Genomic DNA, 18,467 nt, shown 5'->3' with positions numbered 1-18,467 from the left:
CCTCCCTCCCTCCCTCCCTCCCTCCCTCCCTCCCTCCCTCTCTCTCTCTCTCTCTCTCTCTCTCTCTCTCTCTCTCTCTCTTACCTAAAGCAGCCATTTAGGGGAATAACTGGGAATCAAGTCTGCTTGTCAAGCATTGCTTGTGTGCTAGCATGCAGTTTGTGGCACCCCAAGAACTACAGCTTTCATTTTAAAAGAAAGCAAAGTTTCTAGTTCAATGGCGGGGGGGGGGGAGATAAGTTTCAAAGTGTGTGTTCATAGCACCCAATGCAGAACACTTTTCTGCTTGACAATCGGCTGTCAAGGACCACTTACAATTAAAGAAAGTTTACACTAGTAGTGACAGCAGAAGCATGCTTTTGGGGGTTGGGCCTCTGATGATGTTAACTCTTCACTCCCCAGGTCAATACAAGTTTCTTCACAGTTTCAAAACTTGTAGCGGCCCTAAGGTCTAGTAACTTGTTTTACGACTACAAGTCCCATCCAGTAGTAAGGTTCTGTGTGAAACGAAAGGACACTCAGCTGTGCTGCTTGCTAACACGAAAATATTAGCTCAAGGGTTCAGCTCTGACATTTGGTTTAGCATTCAATCCAATTTGATTCGAGCCTGAATATGATAGCATAAAAGCCACGCGGCTGCTGGACTAACCTCTTGCTTCAATGTCAACCTGGCCATGATTTCATTGTGGTCAGTCAAGGACAGTTCATCTACTTCCTCCTCCGGTTGGGAAGACTCTGAAGATTCTGCTGACTTCTGTTGCCTGGGTGCGGAACAAGAGATAGTTATTGCCAAGTTCCTAGCCCACAGTGTAGCTGGTGTTTCCAAGAAATGTTAACATAAGCAAGAGGTAGGTCTCTGACCAAAGGAGGTCACAATCAACATATTGATTATGGGTGGAGATAAGGCAAAGCTAACAAGGGATGGAGATGAACACACATGAGAAAAGTATGTTTTGTGGGGTGGGGGGGAGGAGAAGGTTCTAGTCTTCATGGTGTTATGAGGGGGAAGCCTGCCTTATGATGACAAGCTGACTGATACAGACTCAAAGGAGCCATGGTGGAAATGTTGAGCTTCTATACTCAAGAATATGGGACGTGAGCCCAGCCCCCCGCCCCCGCCTTCCATTTCCCAGCCCTCGGTTTTGAAGTTTGGCCAAGCTGCTCCGCTGAGCCTGCCAGCCCCAGGATAAAAGTTTTTTGACACCCCTACATCCCTTCCAGCAAATCTTCTGGCAGCTCCCTCTTGGTGAGAAGTGAGGTTATAGGGGACCAGGCAGAGGGCCTTCTCGGTAGTGGCACCTGCCTTGTGCAATGCCCTCCTGTCAGATGTCAGGGAAATAAACAACTATCTGACTTTTAGAAGACACCTGAAGGCAGCCCTGTTGGGTGTGCAACCCAGTCAAATGGAAATATAATAATAATAATAATAATAATAATAATAATAATAATAATAATAATTCCAACCAAGATTCCATCTCCAGTTGTGGATGGCAGATTTCAAACATATGAAGGCATGAGTTGCATCTTGAGAAAACACAGCCAGCTGGTAATAATACTTATTCTTTTGCAAAACTGCATTGTAAATTTCTTGTGGACTTTTTCCTGAGGGAGAAGATGCATAAATCCAGCAAACTGATTACCCTAAACACATCAACAGAGGCAACAGGAGTCCCACCTTTCACTCTCATCTTGGTTCTCCTTCCCTTGGGTGCTGCTCAGAGAAGCAGAGTCCTTGGCATGACAGTCTTTTATTGCTGGGGATTCCTGCCAAAGAGAAACAAGCTTTGCGTTATTAACACAGGACCTCTCACCAGGGGTGCCAACTCAAGGTGCAGTGTCTAATTAACCCACCTGTACAAATTAAACACACCAACAGAATACGCACAACTCAGTTAGAATGGGGGTTGTATCCAACGAAGGCCCCATCTGCACTATACATTTAAAGTATTACCAAACCACTTTAAAGAGTCACAGCTTCCCTCAAAGAATCCTGGGAAGTGTAGTTTGTAAAGTGTGTTGAGAGTTGCTAGGCAACCATATTGCCCTGACAGAGTTACCAATCCCAGAGTGGTTTATCTGTCAATCCCTCTTTCCAGGGAACTCTGAGAATTGAAGCTGTGTTAGGGAAATAGTGGTCTCCTAACAACTAAATAAATGACACTTTATCCTAAGCAAATGACACTTTCCACGATTTTTGGGCTGGGGAGGAGCCATGACTGGTTAAGTGGTATGATACTGCTTTAAATGTATGATGTGGATGTAGCTTGAGTCTTACTCAGAGCAGGCCCACTAAAATCATTAGCTAGGATGAAGTTTAGCCCATTGATGTCAATGGGTCTACCCTCAAGTATAACATAACTGGATCCAACCTGGGGAAATCAGAATGCTCCCCGGTCACCTAACAGGGGTTGGGAGTCTGTATCCCTGCAGAGATTCCCATGACCCTCCGTCAGCATTGCCAATGTTCAGGGATGATGGGAACTGCCATTCATATTTCAGCAAGATTTGGATGGCCAGAGGTTCTCTGTTCTTGACTCACACGCTGTTATTGTTTCCTTTGAGTCATTGTGACATGAAATCGAACGCCAATCACCATTGGCAAGTTTTAAGATCATTGCCAACTGGGTACCAACCCATTGGATTTGGGCAAATATTCAACAAAGTCCGTAACAGCCACATGTGAGCAACATCGATGTACCTTTTAAAATTGCATCACGGAGTGGGTGGGTGGGTGTTATCTGACAGCAATGAGCGGAGTGAAGAGCTGTTGCTTCCCAGCCCAGCAGAAATCAGGGTCATGCATAAACAAATCCCTCATTTGGAGGAAGTTGAAAACCCCTCATCACTCCCGCCCTCCCCCTGCCACTTGGGAGTGCCAAGTTCCAGGCTTAATAAGCTTCCATCTCAGGGTGATGGGCCAGAACTAAGTAGCAGGAATGGGAAGATTACTTCCTACTTGGCTTGATGAGATCCTTGGCTATTATCTCGGTACTGAAAAGTCCATTAGGACATGGCTGAGCCACCAGGCATTCTCTCATCCTCCCCCCTCACTTGCATCCATGAGGCTCTGCCACTGACCAGAGGGCCCCTCCCAATTAGTGGACATGGACTACAGCTGCAGGCCACCTCTAAGCAGGAAAGCACAGGAGGAGGTAGAAAGTACAAGTCTCTGCTGCCACCAAAGGGTTACACTTTATTTCAAGTGCTGGATTAGACCCCCACAACTAGAAACACAGAGATGAGCAGTGGGAAAAGTGCAGCTCCTGATATCTCCTCTTCTATGCTTTCTGTCTAAAAGAATAGCCCTCCCCGCGGTTCCTCCTTTGCAACTGGTTACCCAAACATGGCGAGGAGTGGTCCTTAGGGTGACTGAGGCTCTGCCCTCCCCCCCCACCTCAGCCAGGCCGCACCTGCCTTCCTTAGTGTCCGCCATCTTCTATGACCGTATCACGAACCACAAGTGTGAATCACTTTGGTGCACGGAAAGGAAGAGGAAGTTCGGACATGAAATGGAGAAGGGCATTGGCCAATCACAGTGGGAAGGGGGTGGAGGAAGAGCTCTAAACAGCCAACAATGCCCTTGCTGGAGTACTCCATTCCACCCCTCCTTTTATTATTTAATAATATTTGCCCGCTGAGAATGCTTAGGTCTTCTCTCTTTCTGCACTCCTGAACAGAGTCCTCCCAACACCCTCCACCCAAATTTTCTATATTTCTGTAAATCTTCAGAGTCCCCCTCCCCACCCCGCCTTCCACTTGGGCATGGATAGTGATACCTTGTTTATGCAGACGCATGCGAGCACCCCCCCCACACACACTGAGAGTTCACTTTTAGTATCCAGATAACGATATAACAACTAAGTGACTGGACTCTTTTCTGATCACATTATTTCAAGGCCCCAGAATGTCATCACAATGCTTAAACCGGGATGGGGTTGGAAGGGTAGTTTGGGATCTACTGGTATATCTCTGGTTGATTTCAAGCAGATCAGAAAGGATTGTTTAGCAAAGGCAACGACAAAATGCCATCGTCGTCCTCCCATCCACCTTTATATTATATTGCTGAAATGTAGAAAGCTTACATGTGGAACAGGGGAAGATAACCATAAGCTAGTTTGGGTGTGTGGGAGTGTGCAGAAGGGCCTGTGGCCTCAGTTCAGTACTGGTATTCAAAATCAATTCCTAGACTCAGGATCTTTCAACTGTAAATGTCTGTTGCCTATGTTTGGATCTTGGGAGTTCCTAGTAAAACAGAAAAACACCTGGGTTTAAAATGAGTGAGCTGTCCCTCCTCTATGGCTCTGAAGGCCTGAGACCTTTTTCATTTGCCTCCATTGCAGAGGATGTCACTTAGTTGAACTGTGTTAAAATACAGTTTTGATTATTTGGTTTTCCAAAGAGGTGGCCCCATTTAGCTGATTCATTCAACACCCAACTTGGGCATATATCTCTGTTGAGCACAGAACAGCAGGTACAAAGCATCTTCCTTTCATATCCATGTATGAATGCAATGTTTCATCAAATATAAATAGAAGCCAATTATCATAGTGTTTTACAGCGGGGGGGGGGGGGGGGAGGGAAGGCACCGCAAAAGCACATGGTAAGTGGCACGGGGGGGTGAGGAGAGAGAACACAAGGCCTATTTGAAAAAACGCTCCCCAAATCCCTAAGAGCCATGCGCAACACCAGCAAATAGCACTGAGCAGCCCACACACCAACAGACAGGCCTACTTGGGAGTAACCCAAGGCACCGCATGGCTGGAGAAAGGCTTTGCGAGAAGCGCCACTCCCCTCTCCGACAGCAGCCCAGCCAGCATGCAGGCCCCACCAGACATATTGGCAAAAAGGTCTCCCCCAACCGCAGTTTTACTTACTCCTTCAGAGTGAGGGAGTTCCCCGTTGCTCTGACTGGAGGAATACAGATTGACGTATTCACCCTCCCCTGCCTCCTCACTGGCGTTTTCACTCTACAGGAGACAGGATGGAAGAAAGTGGGTGACTGGCTTGGTGGGTGGGTGAGCTTTGTGGGCTGAGCACAGTCCATTCAGCAAAGCGAGCAGTCTGGGCTCACAGGGCTGAGACCCTCCCCCAAAAAAACTTAAAGGTGGCAGGCGGAGAGAATTTACGGCATTCATTCAGTTTCAGGGTCTTTCCAACGGAGCAATTTCCCACCTCTTAAAAGCTGACCCCCCCAAAATATATATATATTTCAGGATGCATTAATGAGTGTGCATACAAGGCGTGAGGAGCATCGCAGCTGGGAAATGGGTCTCTTGAAAACCAAGTGACTAATCTGTGTGGAGGGCTGACACAAGCAGATACCAGCTTCGGATGGCAGAGATGAACGTTCCTTCTGAATTATATTCGGAGGGAGACTTCACACTGTCACCTGAAAAGGTTCACTTTTAGAATGTGTAAGGGCAAGACTCTCCCCGCGTTCAGGGAAGTGTCCCCCCATTGCCATCACAGTGTTCCAAAATGCATTACTGGTCTTGGTCCTTATGACTTTGGGGAAGATGCCCAGGGTTCCAATCAGCAGACTGAGCAGGACGTCCCCCCTCAAAAAAGCACCGGTGTTAGATTACTCTAGCCTGCAGCAAGTGACCTAATGCACAATACTGCCATCTAAAGAGGTGAGCCTCCCTAAGACCACTCTAAAATTACCTAACTGCGGCACTGATTGGGATGTACTGCTTCACTGGAAGGAGGCAAACAGAAGAACAACTCATACAGAAGTGAGATGAGTGGGTCTTTTATGGGTAGGTGCTCTGGACCTACAGAGCCTCTCATGACATGCAGATTGGGAATGACTCCTTTTGTGCCTTAGAATATTCTATGCATCCTACCCCCCACATCAAGGTAAACGGTTTTAGCGATTAGTCTCTTGGTTTCCAAATTTGGCATGCAGCTGAATATTCGTAGAGAGGGGAGCAGGGAAGACAACCTGCATGAGGGAAGAGCCACCAGACTCTCAAAATTAAAATAATCAGGATCACTTGGGGCGGTGGCCTCTCCTGCAGGTTGTGCTCCTTACCTCCACCCCACCAGTCTCAATGAGCACCAACCATTGCTGCTACTAGATGGGTGTGGCCAAAGTGCTGGTGAGCTGGCTGGCAGCTTTTGCAGATTAAGCTTGCAAGGCTGATTTCAGGCATGCCCACCTTGCTCTCTTTCCAGCCATCTAACACGCAACACCCCCCCATCATGATCAACACAGTGCACAAGGCAACCTAAGCAGCCTACAACAGAGAGGTTGCCTCGAACGGCCAAGGAGTTCTCACCGAAGATGTCTGGAGAGAATCAGTGAAAGAGGTTTCAGAAGGAAGGCAGACAGAAGCAGTCCCACTAAAGCTGCTCTCCTGAGAGGAAGAGGTAACCCCGCCATCTGCAAGGCCGAGAGGCTGGCCGGCTGCGGCAGACCCTGCTGCCAGGTCAGAGTTCGGAGACTGGTGTGCAGGTGGGAAGCACAGAGGCAGGGAGGAGGCGGTGGAGGCAGATGAGAGAAAAGGAGGGATGGAAACTTGGCTGCGAGGCACAAAGTCTTGGGAGAAAGACCTGAACACCGATTTGTACTGCAGTGGGTGGGGAGAAGACAGCAACAGTGGTGGAGAAGTAAAAGGGCCAAGCCAATGGGGAGGGATTTGGGGAGCAGGGGGAAAGGAGAGGAAGAGAGACAGAGAAAAGAGAAAAGAAATTAGATCAACAACAGCTCTAGGCAAAGTCACAACGTCAGCTCTAGGCAAAGCGGTCCACGGCCAAGGCGACACCAACGCATCAGCCTCCTTCCTCCCTTCTCTATTCTTTTAATGTTCCTGCCATGCCCCCCAAAAAAATGAACTGGAGGGCATAGCTGGGACTATGTGCACTAACAAATAAATGAAACATTCCGTACCACAGGAAGTGGCATTCTGCAGTCCACATATCATGATGCAAATCGAGAATATCTACATATTCCTCTCCTATTCTGCACAATCTATTTTGCTTTTTAAAAACAAAACAAAAACCAAACCAAAACAAAACAAAAGCACTCTAGATTTCACAAGTCAGTGAGCCAGACTTGTAAAAAACTCAAAAAAGTAACTAGTTTGCTCACTCCTTCTTGTTCTTTTTTACTAGGTTGTGTTCTCATGATGGCTGCAGAAGAGGGGGAGGTCCTCTTCTTTTCCAGCCAGCATGAAAATTTATGATATCAACCTCTTAGCAGACTACTAATTGCTTCTTTAAATGCCTTCTATCTAGCAGACTGGTGGAGGAGAGACAGAGGTGAGAGGAAAATTCCCTTCATCTGGAGCCAGCACAAAACCAAGTGGACTAGTTGATGAGGAATGGAAAGATCTGTCATTCTTCCACCAGCCTGCTCTCTTGCCTGCATAAAATTCCCAGTCATCTACGGTGAACAAGAGGAGTTGTTACTGAACAGTACTTAGCTACAGAGGAAGCATTTACTCTTGACCATTGATACTGTTGTCCAGTAAACCACCTGGACTCTGATGTGTCAACAGGCACTGCCCATACACTTACAAGCTTGCCATTAATTTTGCAACCACACGGGTTAGTAACTTTCAGTATAATAAGAATTTTTAAAAGAGATTTTCATGAAGCTGAACTCCCTGTATCTAAGACCACTTTGTCTGCTTTTTCTGGACTGTCGTGGAATCACAGAATGCACAGGTCTCTGGTAGTGTGCAGTATGTTTTCTTTTTTTAAAGGTGCTAGTCCATATGGCTTCAAAAATAAGCTGGAACATGCAAGGACAATGCCCAGAGGAAATTCAGCATCTGCAGCTAGGGTTTGCAGTTGTTAGGCCGCAGGGCTCCAGAGTCCCACCAAGTAAATTTAGCCCTAAATAGCAGAGTCAGAATTTGGAAAATTGCTTTGCATGAGTTACAGAATTCATAGAAACCTGCTTTCCTTGGTACAGAAGTAACTATTTCCTTTGCACATGGCACACACAACACTTGGCTGCACCCACATGAAATCCCGGGCATCGCCTTCTTTTCGACATGTGTCCATAGTGGGTGCTAGGATCTGCTTCTTGATAAGAGCCTGATGCTGGCTGGGGGCAATTCTGATATTACATAAAAACAGAATAAGCTTGGAACGGCATCTATGAAAATGTATTGATAGGCTTGCCTAAACAACAACGTTTTTAGCAGGCATCAAAAAGAGTACAGCAATTCATGCCTCTGCTGTTGCCCTAAGAGGACAAACTCCCACTAGAATGGTACATTCAAAGTTTTAAGGATTTGTTAAAAACAAAAGAAGGCTCTAATCCTTATTGATGCAAAGATACCAGAAGGGGGACTGCTGGGTAAGATCTAGGGGGGCTTCAGTGCCAAGCTTAGCCTCTAGCCACTCCGGCTGAATTGTCAAACAAGCAGAAATTATGCAAACTTACTAAAAACAATGGAGAGCAGATGATATGGCATTTGCTCTATTTGTATAATTTATGAAGGTTGTGGAATTAAAAGAGCTGAGACATGTCTCTGTCAACCAGGCACTCTCCAGATGTTTTGAACTAAAACTCCCATCAGCCTCAATCAGCCCACAGGATCATCCCTCTATCTCCCTCCCTTCACAGCTCTAAAGATCAGTGCGCGCGTGCACACACACACACATGCACACAGTGAGAGAGAGAGTGTGTGCTAATCTCTCTTGGGTTAAGGAGTAATTGGTTTTACAATGCACACCTCAGAACAAGACCTCAAGAAAGTGTCAGGGTTTTGAAAGAGGCAAATGAGCCATACCAGATCAGTCCCAGAGACCACTGGGCCTTCCCAACTGTGCTTGCCACTGGGGAAAAAAGGAGAGAGGTGCTGACAGTGTTGTATGGTGGCTAGAGTGTCATACTATGGCCTGAAAGACCACTGTTCAGATCTCTGCTTGGCCATGAAGCTCATTGGGTGACTTTGGGCCCTGTCACTACCCCTCTCAGCCTAACCTACCTCATAGAGTTGTTATGGGGATTCAATAAGTGGGTGGGAGAACCACACATGCCACTTTGATCTCCTTGGAGAAAGGAAGGTGACATATGAATGCAATAAATGAATTGTTGTTGGGCTGGGCTCTTAGCACACTTGGCACAGGAGTTTCTTGAGCTGTGAAATGTCAGGGCAAAATAAAACAATATTTGCACAAAGAGCTAATCTGCATTTTGGTGGACACACAAACAGTGATCCAATTTCACACTTTAAAAAAAGTATTCAAACAAGTTGCCCCAGGTGTAAAACCAGCATTTGCAAGACTTCATGGGGCTACGAGTTAAAGCAGGTTGCTAACAGACAACCTGTCCATTGAGCACTCATCCTGATTTGCTAAGGAAATTAGGCTTCATTGGCTATTTAGTGAGTGTTCATTCTAATTCGTTTACAGGGAGGAAAGATGACACTGGGTTGCCCCACACTTTTCGGTGCATTTCCCCTTCACTTTCCTTATCACAAAAGTCTGATCTTTTGTAGAAGGGGGTCAGCTTCCGCAAATCTAAGTACAACCAAAACTTGCTGGCACATGACTCACACCCCAAATCAGGAACAGTGTAATTTATTACCTTAAACCCCACCCTCCGCCATTGCCCCTTATGCCTGCAACTCCACCCCAAAACTTCCTACATGTTATTTTGCTCTCTCCACTTCAAATCTCTCCCTCAAAACCCAACTTTTCTTTCATTCATTCATTCAGTTAGCAAAATGTATGTACCACATAATGATAATGATGACGACAACAACAATAATGTAAAAATCTCTAAAAAGCTTTACATAACTATGGTATAATATATTTATTAAAAACTAGCAATAAAAAGAGACTATTTAAAAACCAGTAGATATAAAAGGATTACCAGAAAATAGGCAAAACCAACAGTTACACACAGACACACACACGTACATAATAAAATGATGTGCCTAAATAGGTTGGCCTAAGCAAAAGAAGTTTTTAGCAGGAACAGGAAACAGGGAAGGCTCCTATCTGACACCAACAGGTAGGGAGTTCCATAGAGTAGCTGCTGCAACATGCAAGAGACTGATTACTTGCAAAGGAAAAGCAAACACTGTACAGGTCTTGTAAAATAGCTAGTTCTAGCTTTATCCCCAAGTCCTCACTCCCAATGTCTAAGTACATCTAATTGCAACTGGGCAGCCAGTGCAGTATAATGGTTAGAGTGTTGAACCAGGACCTGGGAGCCCAGAGTTCAAATCCTCACTCGGCCATGAAACTCCCTGGGCTAGTCACTGTCGCTCAGCCTAATTTACCTCACAGGGTAGTTGTGAGGTTAAGCAGGGAGGGGGCAGAACCATGGGACCATCTCTGAATGCTTTAAATAGCTGCTTTTACAGATAATCTACATAAGTGTTAGGAAATAAAGAAAAAAATCTTGAGCTCCTTGGAGGAAAAAGTGCTATATGAAATGCAATCAATAAATAAATTGCTGGCAGCCACCCCTTGCTATCTTCCTTGATCCATTGTTCTTTTTCTGCCCACTGTCTGGACAGAAACCCACATGCAGCCTGCCCTGCTACTAGAAGGCTAAAAAAAGGTCCCACCCAAGACAGAGAAGCCGGCGGCTCACACTTTACCTCCCGACCGTCTACTGATGGAGCAGTTTTCCCCTTTCCCGAATCGAGCGCAGCCTGCCCAAGACCGTCTCCCATCTCCTGTCTTTGGGACTTGACTGGATTTTCCATGCATAAAGAATTGAGAAGAGGGTAAGCGGGGGGGGGGGGCGGCAGGGGGGTAATCTGGGTGGCTGAAACTAAAGGTGTATGGAGGGGGGAAGGAGAGGCATAAGAGGAAGATACTGGTTTCCAGATGAGGCTCTTCTTGCCCCTCCCTCCCTGCTTTGTTCCAGATGAGCAGAGCCAGTGGGAATGTTGTGTGCAGGGGGTGGGTGGAGGGGTCCTGCACCATCAGCCTTTGGTGCTGCCTCAGTAACCCCGACAGCCCTAATCTCCATATTGATTCTGGGTCACGGACAGCAGTTTGGAGAGTCTCTCGTGCCTGCCTGGCCCGAAAACATTAAATCCCCAGTTAAGACTCCTGGCTCATGACATCACCCTAGCTCAGCAAATCCCATTCTGCTGGCCCAGGCTGCCTGATACCTTTGGCGTGATCAGCTCAGCCTACTGGGGAGAGATTTGTGGAAGTTGTAGGTTGGAGGGCGTCCTGTTCAGGATCTAGTTATTTCACTGCACACGCATGCTCTCTTACTCTCTGTTTTAGTGGAAAGCTCAGTAGTTAAGAGCACTGGCTCTGCATGCCAAAGGACACAGCCTCTATCCCCAGCATCTTCTATTCTGAATCATGAAGACTATAGTCTTACATTACATTTAGATGAAGGATAGTAATTCAGTGACGAAGCACCTATTCTGCATGCAGAAGGTCCCATGTTCAATGCCCAGTGGCATCTCCAGGTATAGCTGGGAAGGTCCCCTGCCTGAAACCCTGAAAAGCTGCTGCCAGTCAGGGTAGGTCATACTGAGCTAGATGGACCAAAGGTTTGACTTGGTACAAAGCAACTTATTGGGTTTCTGCATAATCCAGCGCTTGCGTGAGGGAGACCTTAGGTTCAACCCTTGATGGCAACTCAAGCTCGGTCTGGGGACATCCCCTGCCTTAGACCCTGGAGAGCTACTGCTGTCCATCTTTGTCCCTTCTGTTTTAGCAGGTCCCAAGCAACCAGGAATGAAAGATGGAACTGATAATAGAACCAGCATCATCACACAAGAATAAAAGGAAATAAGTTAGAAATATCAATTCAGGACTGAAGAGCCGCAAAGGGTACAATCTGGCCAGACTTAACTGTCTTTCTTTCTTTCTTTCCTTTCTAAAAAAGTTTCTAGTTCTTATGCCTGTCAACAGATACTGGAAAATATACGGGCAATGTCTGCTGAAATCTCAATGACGGCCATCCATCCATCCACCCACCCACCTAATAAAATGCATACAATGCTGGATTGTAAAAAAACCGCCAACAACCCTCAAAGTAATTTTCCAAAAAAAGATGAAACAATAAAATTATCAATAAGAAAAATAACAATAATTTAAGACTTTTGAAAAGTCAAACTAAGAATAGACTAAAAACAGATTAAAACTTGCATCAGTTTTCTAACATTTGGGTTTAAACAGAAATGTTTCTAGTGGGTGTGTGCAAATACAATTCCTAGTGGTCTGGGGGTAGGTGGGAGCTTTGCTCCTCTGCCTAATGGGGTGCCCCTCCTCCTCACCTGGCAAACTCAGAACAATGCTGCCGAACAGAGCTAAATGCAGACTTGTTGCAGAATTTATGCAAATATGGTTGCAAAATTTACTGAGCTTGCAGAAGCGCATGCGCGCGCGCGCACACACACACACACACACACACACACACAGAGCATTGCCTGGGTACAATTTTTTATTTTATTTCTTGAAGGAGGCTACTGTTATGATTTCTCGAGGGACTGTCCCCGCCCCTCCTTGGAGCAGATCAGCATGTCTGGAATCAGGCAGTGGAATCTTAACTATGCAGTCATGCTGGGACCAGTGCCAATTATGAAGCAAGTATTTAACAATATGCGTGTGTCTATATGTGCCGGAGGGCGTGGCTGAGAAGACTTTAGGTCTTTTGTCTACCTGGATATCCTCCTCACTGATAAGCCAAAGCAAAGCAAACCTCTCCAGAAAACACTGGTGCTTCCACCCCTTAGCCCACACTTCTTTCTTTCTTTGAAGGATCCAATAGCCAGGAAGAGGGACCATCCAGTCCACAGAATTGCTAGAAGCTTAACAAATCGCAGCTGAGGATTTAAACTTGGAAGCTGTCCGGCGCCTGTGGGTTCTCCCCCTCCTCTGCCTCCTGCAGGGTCAGATGGGTTAAAGTCAACAGCTGACTGTGGCCTGGAAACCCCCCAGCAAGGGCTCCTCTGTCAAGTGAGCAATTCTCCAGTGGGAAAGCAGAACTGAAGCAATACAAAACAGAAGCTTTGGAAGACAAGGGCTTTTAAATAATAAAGATGAAATGGTCAGCCAAAATCAGCCTAGGGTCAGAGAAAGAGATTGTGTGTTTGTTTTTGTTTTAAATAGAAAGCTAGCTGAATGAAGACCAACAGTTGTTACTTTGGGGCATGATTCATACTGCCAAAGGTTGCAGAATTATAGCTGATTGGGAGGATCTTGGGCCATAAGCCTAGTTTGCCAAAAGATTAAAACAAATAAATGGCACTATAAGTGACAGGAAAACACACAGGAAAGTGCAGGGTGACATTTGGCTCTGACACAATGTCATCTAACTTCCCAAGAAAATCACTCTCTTTCTCAGCTTCAATCCCGTTTTTGCTAAGGGGGAAAGGGTGATCTTAAGGCACTGCTCACCCACCTGCGGGGTAATAGTTCCATTTCACTACCAACCTAAGGAGCTGGGGCTGGCATTTTTATTTATTTTTTTGTTCTCACAAGCAGAATGGGTAAGGAGACTGCCCTCTACTAAATAAACAAAATCTATCATATTGGTTTTCTACATTCTTCATTTTTCAAGTCTTAAGATCAGTTCTCCTCAAGAAAATTCATCAATATTTTAATGCAAATTTCTAATGACTATATTTTTTGTATGCAGTTTTTGTCTAATAAACATGTTTTTGCAAGCAATTTCTCCTAATATACAGCATTTTTGTATGTATTGTTTTACTAGATAACTGCATTGCAAAATCTGGAGAAGTGGAAATTAGGTATTTTCTTATTAAAACAAACAAAAATGCATTTCTTTTACATCCCTATGTAAAACCAGCTCCTGGAACTTTTCTCTACCCTGCCTTCTTCACAAGAACACTACTGCTTTAAATGCATAGTGAAGATGAGGCCTTATTTCAGAGAGCCAGCAAAAGTGACACTCATTTTCAGTGGCTGAATTCCACTGCTGCCACAGAGCAACCTCCCTCATCATGGTACCTCCAGAAGTTGTCGGGACTCCAACTCCCATCACCGCTGACCATTGGTTACATTAGCTGGGGCTGATGGGAGCTGTAGTCTAACCATGCCTGGAGGATACCAGGTTAAGGGAAAGCAAATGAACTACAATTCTCATCATCCCTGACCACTGCTTGTGCAGGTTGGGGCTTATGCAAACAGCTGCAGAGAGTTGGGGGAGGCTGAAAGATTCTAGTCCTGATAGAGAAGGAAGAAAGTATACTCCAAAATATTCCAAAAATCAACTGAACATCACCAGGGAAGGAAACAAAATGGCGCAGAAGGAGCTACTGGGATGGAACTAGGAAAGATCCTCTATGCACCCTCATTTATTACACAGTTGATTTTCAAAGGCAATGGATGGGTGGGCAATACAGCATGTGGTTCTGGATGCAGAAAGCCTAAGAGTCAAATCTAATTTCAAGGCTTGCAAGCAGCAGAGCTAGAATAGGCCCCTGCAGAGGACGTGGAGAGATGACGTTCAGAATAGGTTAGGTAAGTACCATTCAACCTTGGATCCCTAGATGTTGTTGGACTACAACTCCCAGCATATCTCCCCATTGGCTAAGGGTGTTTCTCATCATGGGACTTCCTGGCAAATGTCCCCACTCCTGTCAGCTACTAGCCACCTCTTCCCTTCCTCCCATATATCCCTGCTGGATGCAAGGTGTGGAGCTTACCTGAAGGACCAGCCCAGACATTGTGGTCTTCATCAGAGGCTTTTCTCTGTGTGCTTTGACTGAGGCCGGTATGGAGTGACCCCATGAGAACAAGCCCTTTTCAGTGGCGCCTGCCCTTACCCGCCCAGTTTGTGGAATGCTCTTGCTAGGGAGCTTTCAGGCCTCAGGTTAGACAGTTTTTATTACTCAGACCCTTGGTGGTGAAGCAAGCCTCTACTGTGATGCTCACCTTTGAGAGGGGTGTGGTAGGACTTGTCCCACTAATTGGATGAGCGTTAGGAATGCTGTATGGTACAGTGGTTTAACAATCAATTCCTTGTCCCAGGGAACTTTGGGAATTGTAGCTTCATGAGGAAAGTAAGGGGTCTCCTAATAACTCCCAACACCTTTAACAAGTTACAGTTCCTAGGATTCTGTGGATGAAGCCATGACTGTTTAAAGTGGTACAAAGTAGTGCAGTGGCAAATTCAGAAGTGCAGGGTCCCTTCACGATAGCCATAGCCATGCCCCCTCACAGCTGAAGCCTCTTGTAAGTGTTCCTAAGTGCTTAGCTTTGGTGCATGCATAACAACTTCTCCAGAGTTTGCTTAACAACTTCTCCAGAAGTTGTTCTTCTCCAGAGTTTCCCTGAGGAGTCAATCCTCAGTGGCTGGCTCATCTCCTTTCACTCTGATTGGCTCCAACCAGCTCCAATCAGCACAAAGGGTGAGAAGACTTCTCAGTAGCTGAAAAGCTCCTCTTTCACGCCAATCAGGATGCTGGAGACAGGGATTCTTGCTGTGGAAATAGCAATTGTTCTCTGACCCCTCCCGATCCCCTGCAACACTATGCCTCTGGTGGCTTGTTACTGCTTTAAATGTATGGTGCAGTTATGGCCGGTATATTTGGCACCCAAAGAGTCACAAACACATTGCCCCTCCCCCACAACACACACCCCACCACCATCTGGGGCAATAAATCACAGCCGCCACCCCCCACCAAAGAGACAGCAGGAGTCAGCAAGACAAGACAAGAAGTCCAAAGTTAGTAACTCACCGAGTGCACAGGAAGGGTGCTATGCTGGTGGAGGAAGGAATTAGAGATGGACATAGTGAGGCCCTGAGCCGTGCCGATGTCCTCGGTGGCGATGGGCACTTTAGGTGGCTGGACACAGTAGGAGACAGAGGAGAAGGAGGAGGAGGCAGCAAAAGAGGCCTGCTGGAGGAAGAGAGAATGAGAGAAGAAGAGGAAGAAAGAGGAAGAAAGGAAGAGGAGGGAAGAAAGGGGGGAAAGAATGGCCTCAAGCCAGGCCCTGCAAACTCCTAGATCAAACAGCTGACAGGGGCAGGATCTTTTGAGACCTGCATAGCTTCTTATTCTTCTACATTGCTAAAGGAAATAGACGAAATTATAGAAAAGAAGGGAATATCTGCAACAGGATCTTTGCTTCATTTCATTGTCTTGCAGTGCAAGTTTATGAGGAAACATCTAAAATGCAGAACCGGCTGCCTATGTTTGATTTGCCATGTTAACTGTAAAGCTGGGCTCTCTCTGCAGACAAAAAGTCTGCTACGACTTTAAATTAGAAAACACCAAAAAAGGGAGATTGTCCCATAAGAACTAACCCCCCCAAAGAGTGTCACCATTTTTGAGAGTTTCTGCTATTTAACTATTATGGAATTCCCATAATGGGTATCTGGTTGGCCACTGTGAGGACAGGATGCTGAACTAGCTGGGTCCTGGGTCCTTGGCCTGATCCAGCAGGGCTCTTCTTGTGTCTGAGACAATATGCCTCTGAATGCCAGATTTGGAAGCAGGAAGAGAGCTATTGCACTCAAGTCCTGCTCACAGGCTTTCCATTGGGGCACCTGGTTTGCCAATGTGAGAGCAGAATGCTTGACTAGATTGGCCCCTACCCTGGAGGTCTACGGTGATAGCACAACCTCCATGCCCAGTTGATGAGGAACAACTGGAGAGCACCGTTGCACACAGGTCCCACTTGTGAGCATCTAGGTGACCATGGTGAGAACCAGATCCAAAGCCTCCTTTGGCCTGATCCAGCAGCCAGGCTCTTCCGATGTTCGAATCCAATGCCTTCACCCTGGTGGCTTTTGGGTCGTATGGTCAAGGCCCTATAAAGTACCCAGTTAAGTGAAATAAAAACAAAATCATCTATAAACATTTGGTGGGAGAGAAGAACTACAAGTAACGGGGCCTGTCTCCTCGGCAAGGTGGATAAAACAAATCTGAAATGCATCACATCTGGTGGGTCAGGAAGAGGAGGAAAGGAGCACTCACCAACTGCCGCTGTTTTGGTGGGAGGGCAGGAGGTGGAGCAAGATCCTGCCCAGAGTCAGCACTGCTGAAGGAGTCGTTGAACCCATAAACCTCCATCAGGTGCTTGTTCTTCTGTTGGTAGATGTGTTCATTCTGCGGTGTCTGGTAGAACATAGAAGGCTGCGGTTCTGAGTAGTCCTCCACAAACTGCATATAGGCCATCACTGGAACAGAAAAGACACAGAAGGGTGTGAGTGGTTTACCCACCTGGGAGGCTTCTGGGGAACCTTCCCTTCCCCAGCACCACTGGCTGCATCAATGGATCAAGGTATAGAACCAATCCAAGCTATCTTTGCCATTTCAGCTGTGTGGAAGCCATGACCACCAATGAGATTTTGCTCATCCTGTAGCGGAGGAAAAGGATCCTTACATCCGCCAACCCTCACCCTTCGAAGGCCAATATGGCAGCTGTGCACCTGTCAATCGCCTGACATCACAATGAGGTCAGGGGAAGCATTTCCATCTGCTTGTGTGGTTTGGAAATGAAGCTATGTAGGCAAAGGCAAAGGGATTTGATCAGTGGCATCAGCAAGCCCAACACCTGATGCTGGGTCTTGACCAGGTTGGCATGGTTTGCAGGGGCAGATAGCCTCACAGGCAAAGTAGGCCACTTACAACAAGATACTGGTGGATGATGGGCTGGAGGTTCCCAACTGCTGTTCTGTATGGGGGGGGGAGCATGGCTTGCCTTGAGGAATCCAGGGATTTGCCATTTGGAGGGGATGTGGGAAATTGGCCTGGTTACATCATAGCAAAGAATGAAGAAGAAGAAGAAGAGTTTGGATTTGATATCCCGCTTTATCACTACCCTAAGGAGTCTCAAGGGGACGCGGGTGGTGCTGTGGGTTAAACCACAGAGCCTAGGACTTGCCGATCAGAAGGTCGGCAGTTCGAATCCCTGCGACGGGGTGAGCTCCTATTGTTCAGTCCCTGCTCCTGCCAACCTAGCAGTTCAAAAGCACATCAAAGTGCAAATAGATAAATAGGCACCGCTCCAGTGGGAAAGTAAATGGCGTTTCTGTGTGTTGCTCTGGTTCGCCAGAAGTGGCTTAGTCATACTGGCCACATGAACCGGAAGCTGTACGCCGGCTCCCTCGGCCAATAAAGCAAGATGAGCGCCGCAACCCCAGAGTCGGCCACGACTGGACCTAATGGTCAGGGGTCCCTTTACCTTTACCTTTAAGGAGTCTCAAAGCGGCTAACAATCTCCTTTCCCTTCCTCCCCCACAACAAACACTCTGTGAGGTGAGTGAGGCTGAGAGACTTCAGAGAAGTGTGACTAGCCCAAGGTCACCCAGCAGCTGCACGTGAACCGGAATCGAACCCGGTTCACCAGATTACGAGTCTACCGCTCTTAACCACTATACCGAACTGGCTCATTTGCATTTCCTGAAATAGTAAGTGAATCCAAATGTAGCCATTTTGCTAGATTAACACCTCCAGATTTTGTACATTCCCCATCCCCCCAAAATGTGTACCAAAAAAAAGTGTATCGAAGTGTATAGTGAAAATAATGAACAAAAATGTGTTCTATATGGG

The 18,467-nt window shown here is 46.5% G+C and overlaps 1 protein-coding gene and 1 long non-coding RNA gene across 14 annotated transcripts in view; one reads left to right on the top strand and one right to left on the bottom strand.

Moving 5' to 3' along the window:
- Positions 1-18,467, bottom strand: part of RAPGEF1 (Rap guanine nucleotide exchange factor 1) — a 111,134-nt gene that overhangs the window by 20,531 nt on the left and 72,136 nt on the right. For 4 of the 13 annotated variants that reach the window (XR_014543972.1, XR_014543973.1, XM_083596856.1 and 1 more), the window contains 6 exons: positions 16,890-17,092; positions 15,648-15,809; positions 6,282-6,572; positions 4,875-4,967; positions 1,676-1,764; positions 650-761 (listed from right to left, as the gene is read on the bottom strand). Coding sequence is in view for 9 of the 13 variants with exons in the window: in XM_083596856.1 (XP_083452982.1) it covers positions 650-761; positions 1,676-1,764; positions 4,875-4,967; positions 6,282-6,572; positions 15,648-15,809; positions 16,890-17,092 (950 nt within the window). In the remaining 4 variants the exon portion in view is untranslated. The remainder of the gene's footprint in view (positions 1-649; positions 762-1,675; positions 1,765-4,874; positions 4,968-6,281; positions 6,573-15,647; positions 15,810-16,889; positions 17,093-18,467) is intronic. The other 9 variants (XR_014543971.1, XM_083596858.1, XR_014543974.1 and 6 more) reach the window with 7 other exon arrangements.
- LOC310754743 lies at positions 6,286-13,259 on the top strand. The gene is made up of 4 exons (XR_014543983.1): positions 6,286-6,372; positions 10,488-11,772; positions 12,404-12,527; positions 12,703-13,259. It is a non-coding gene; the product is annotated as an uncharacterized lncRNA (long non-coding RNA).

Source organism: Podarcis filfolensis (assembly GCF_964270895.1).
Source record: "Podarcis filfolensis genome assembly, chromosome: Z".
In the NCBI taxonomy this organism is placed as follows: Eukaryota; Metazoa; Chordata; class Lepidosauria; order Squamata; family Lacertidae; genus Podarcis; species Podarcis filfolensis.
This window is presented reverse-complemented; position numbering and strand designations above follow the sequence as displayed.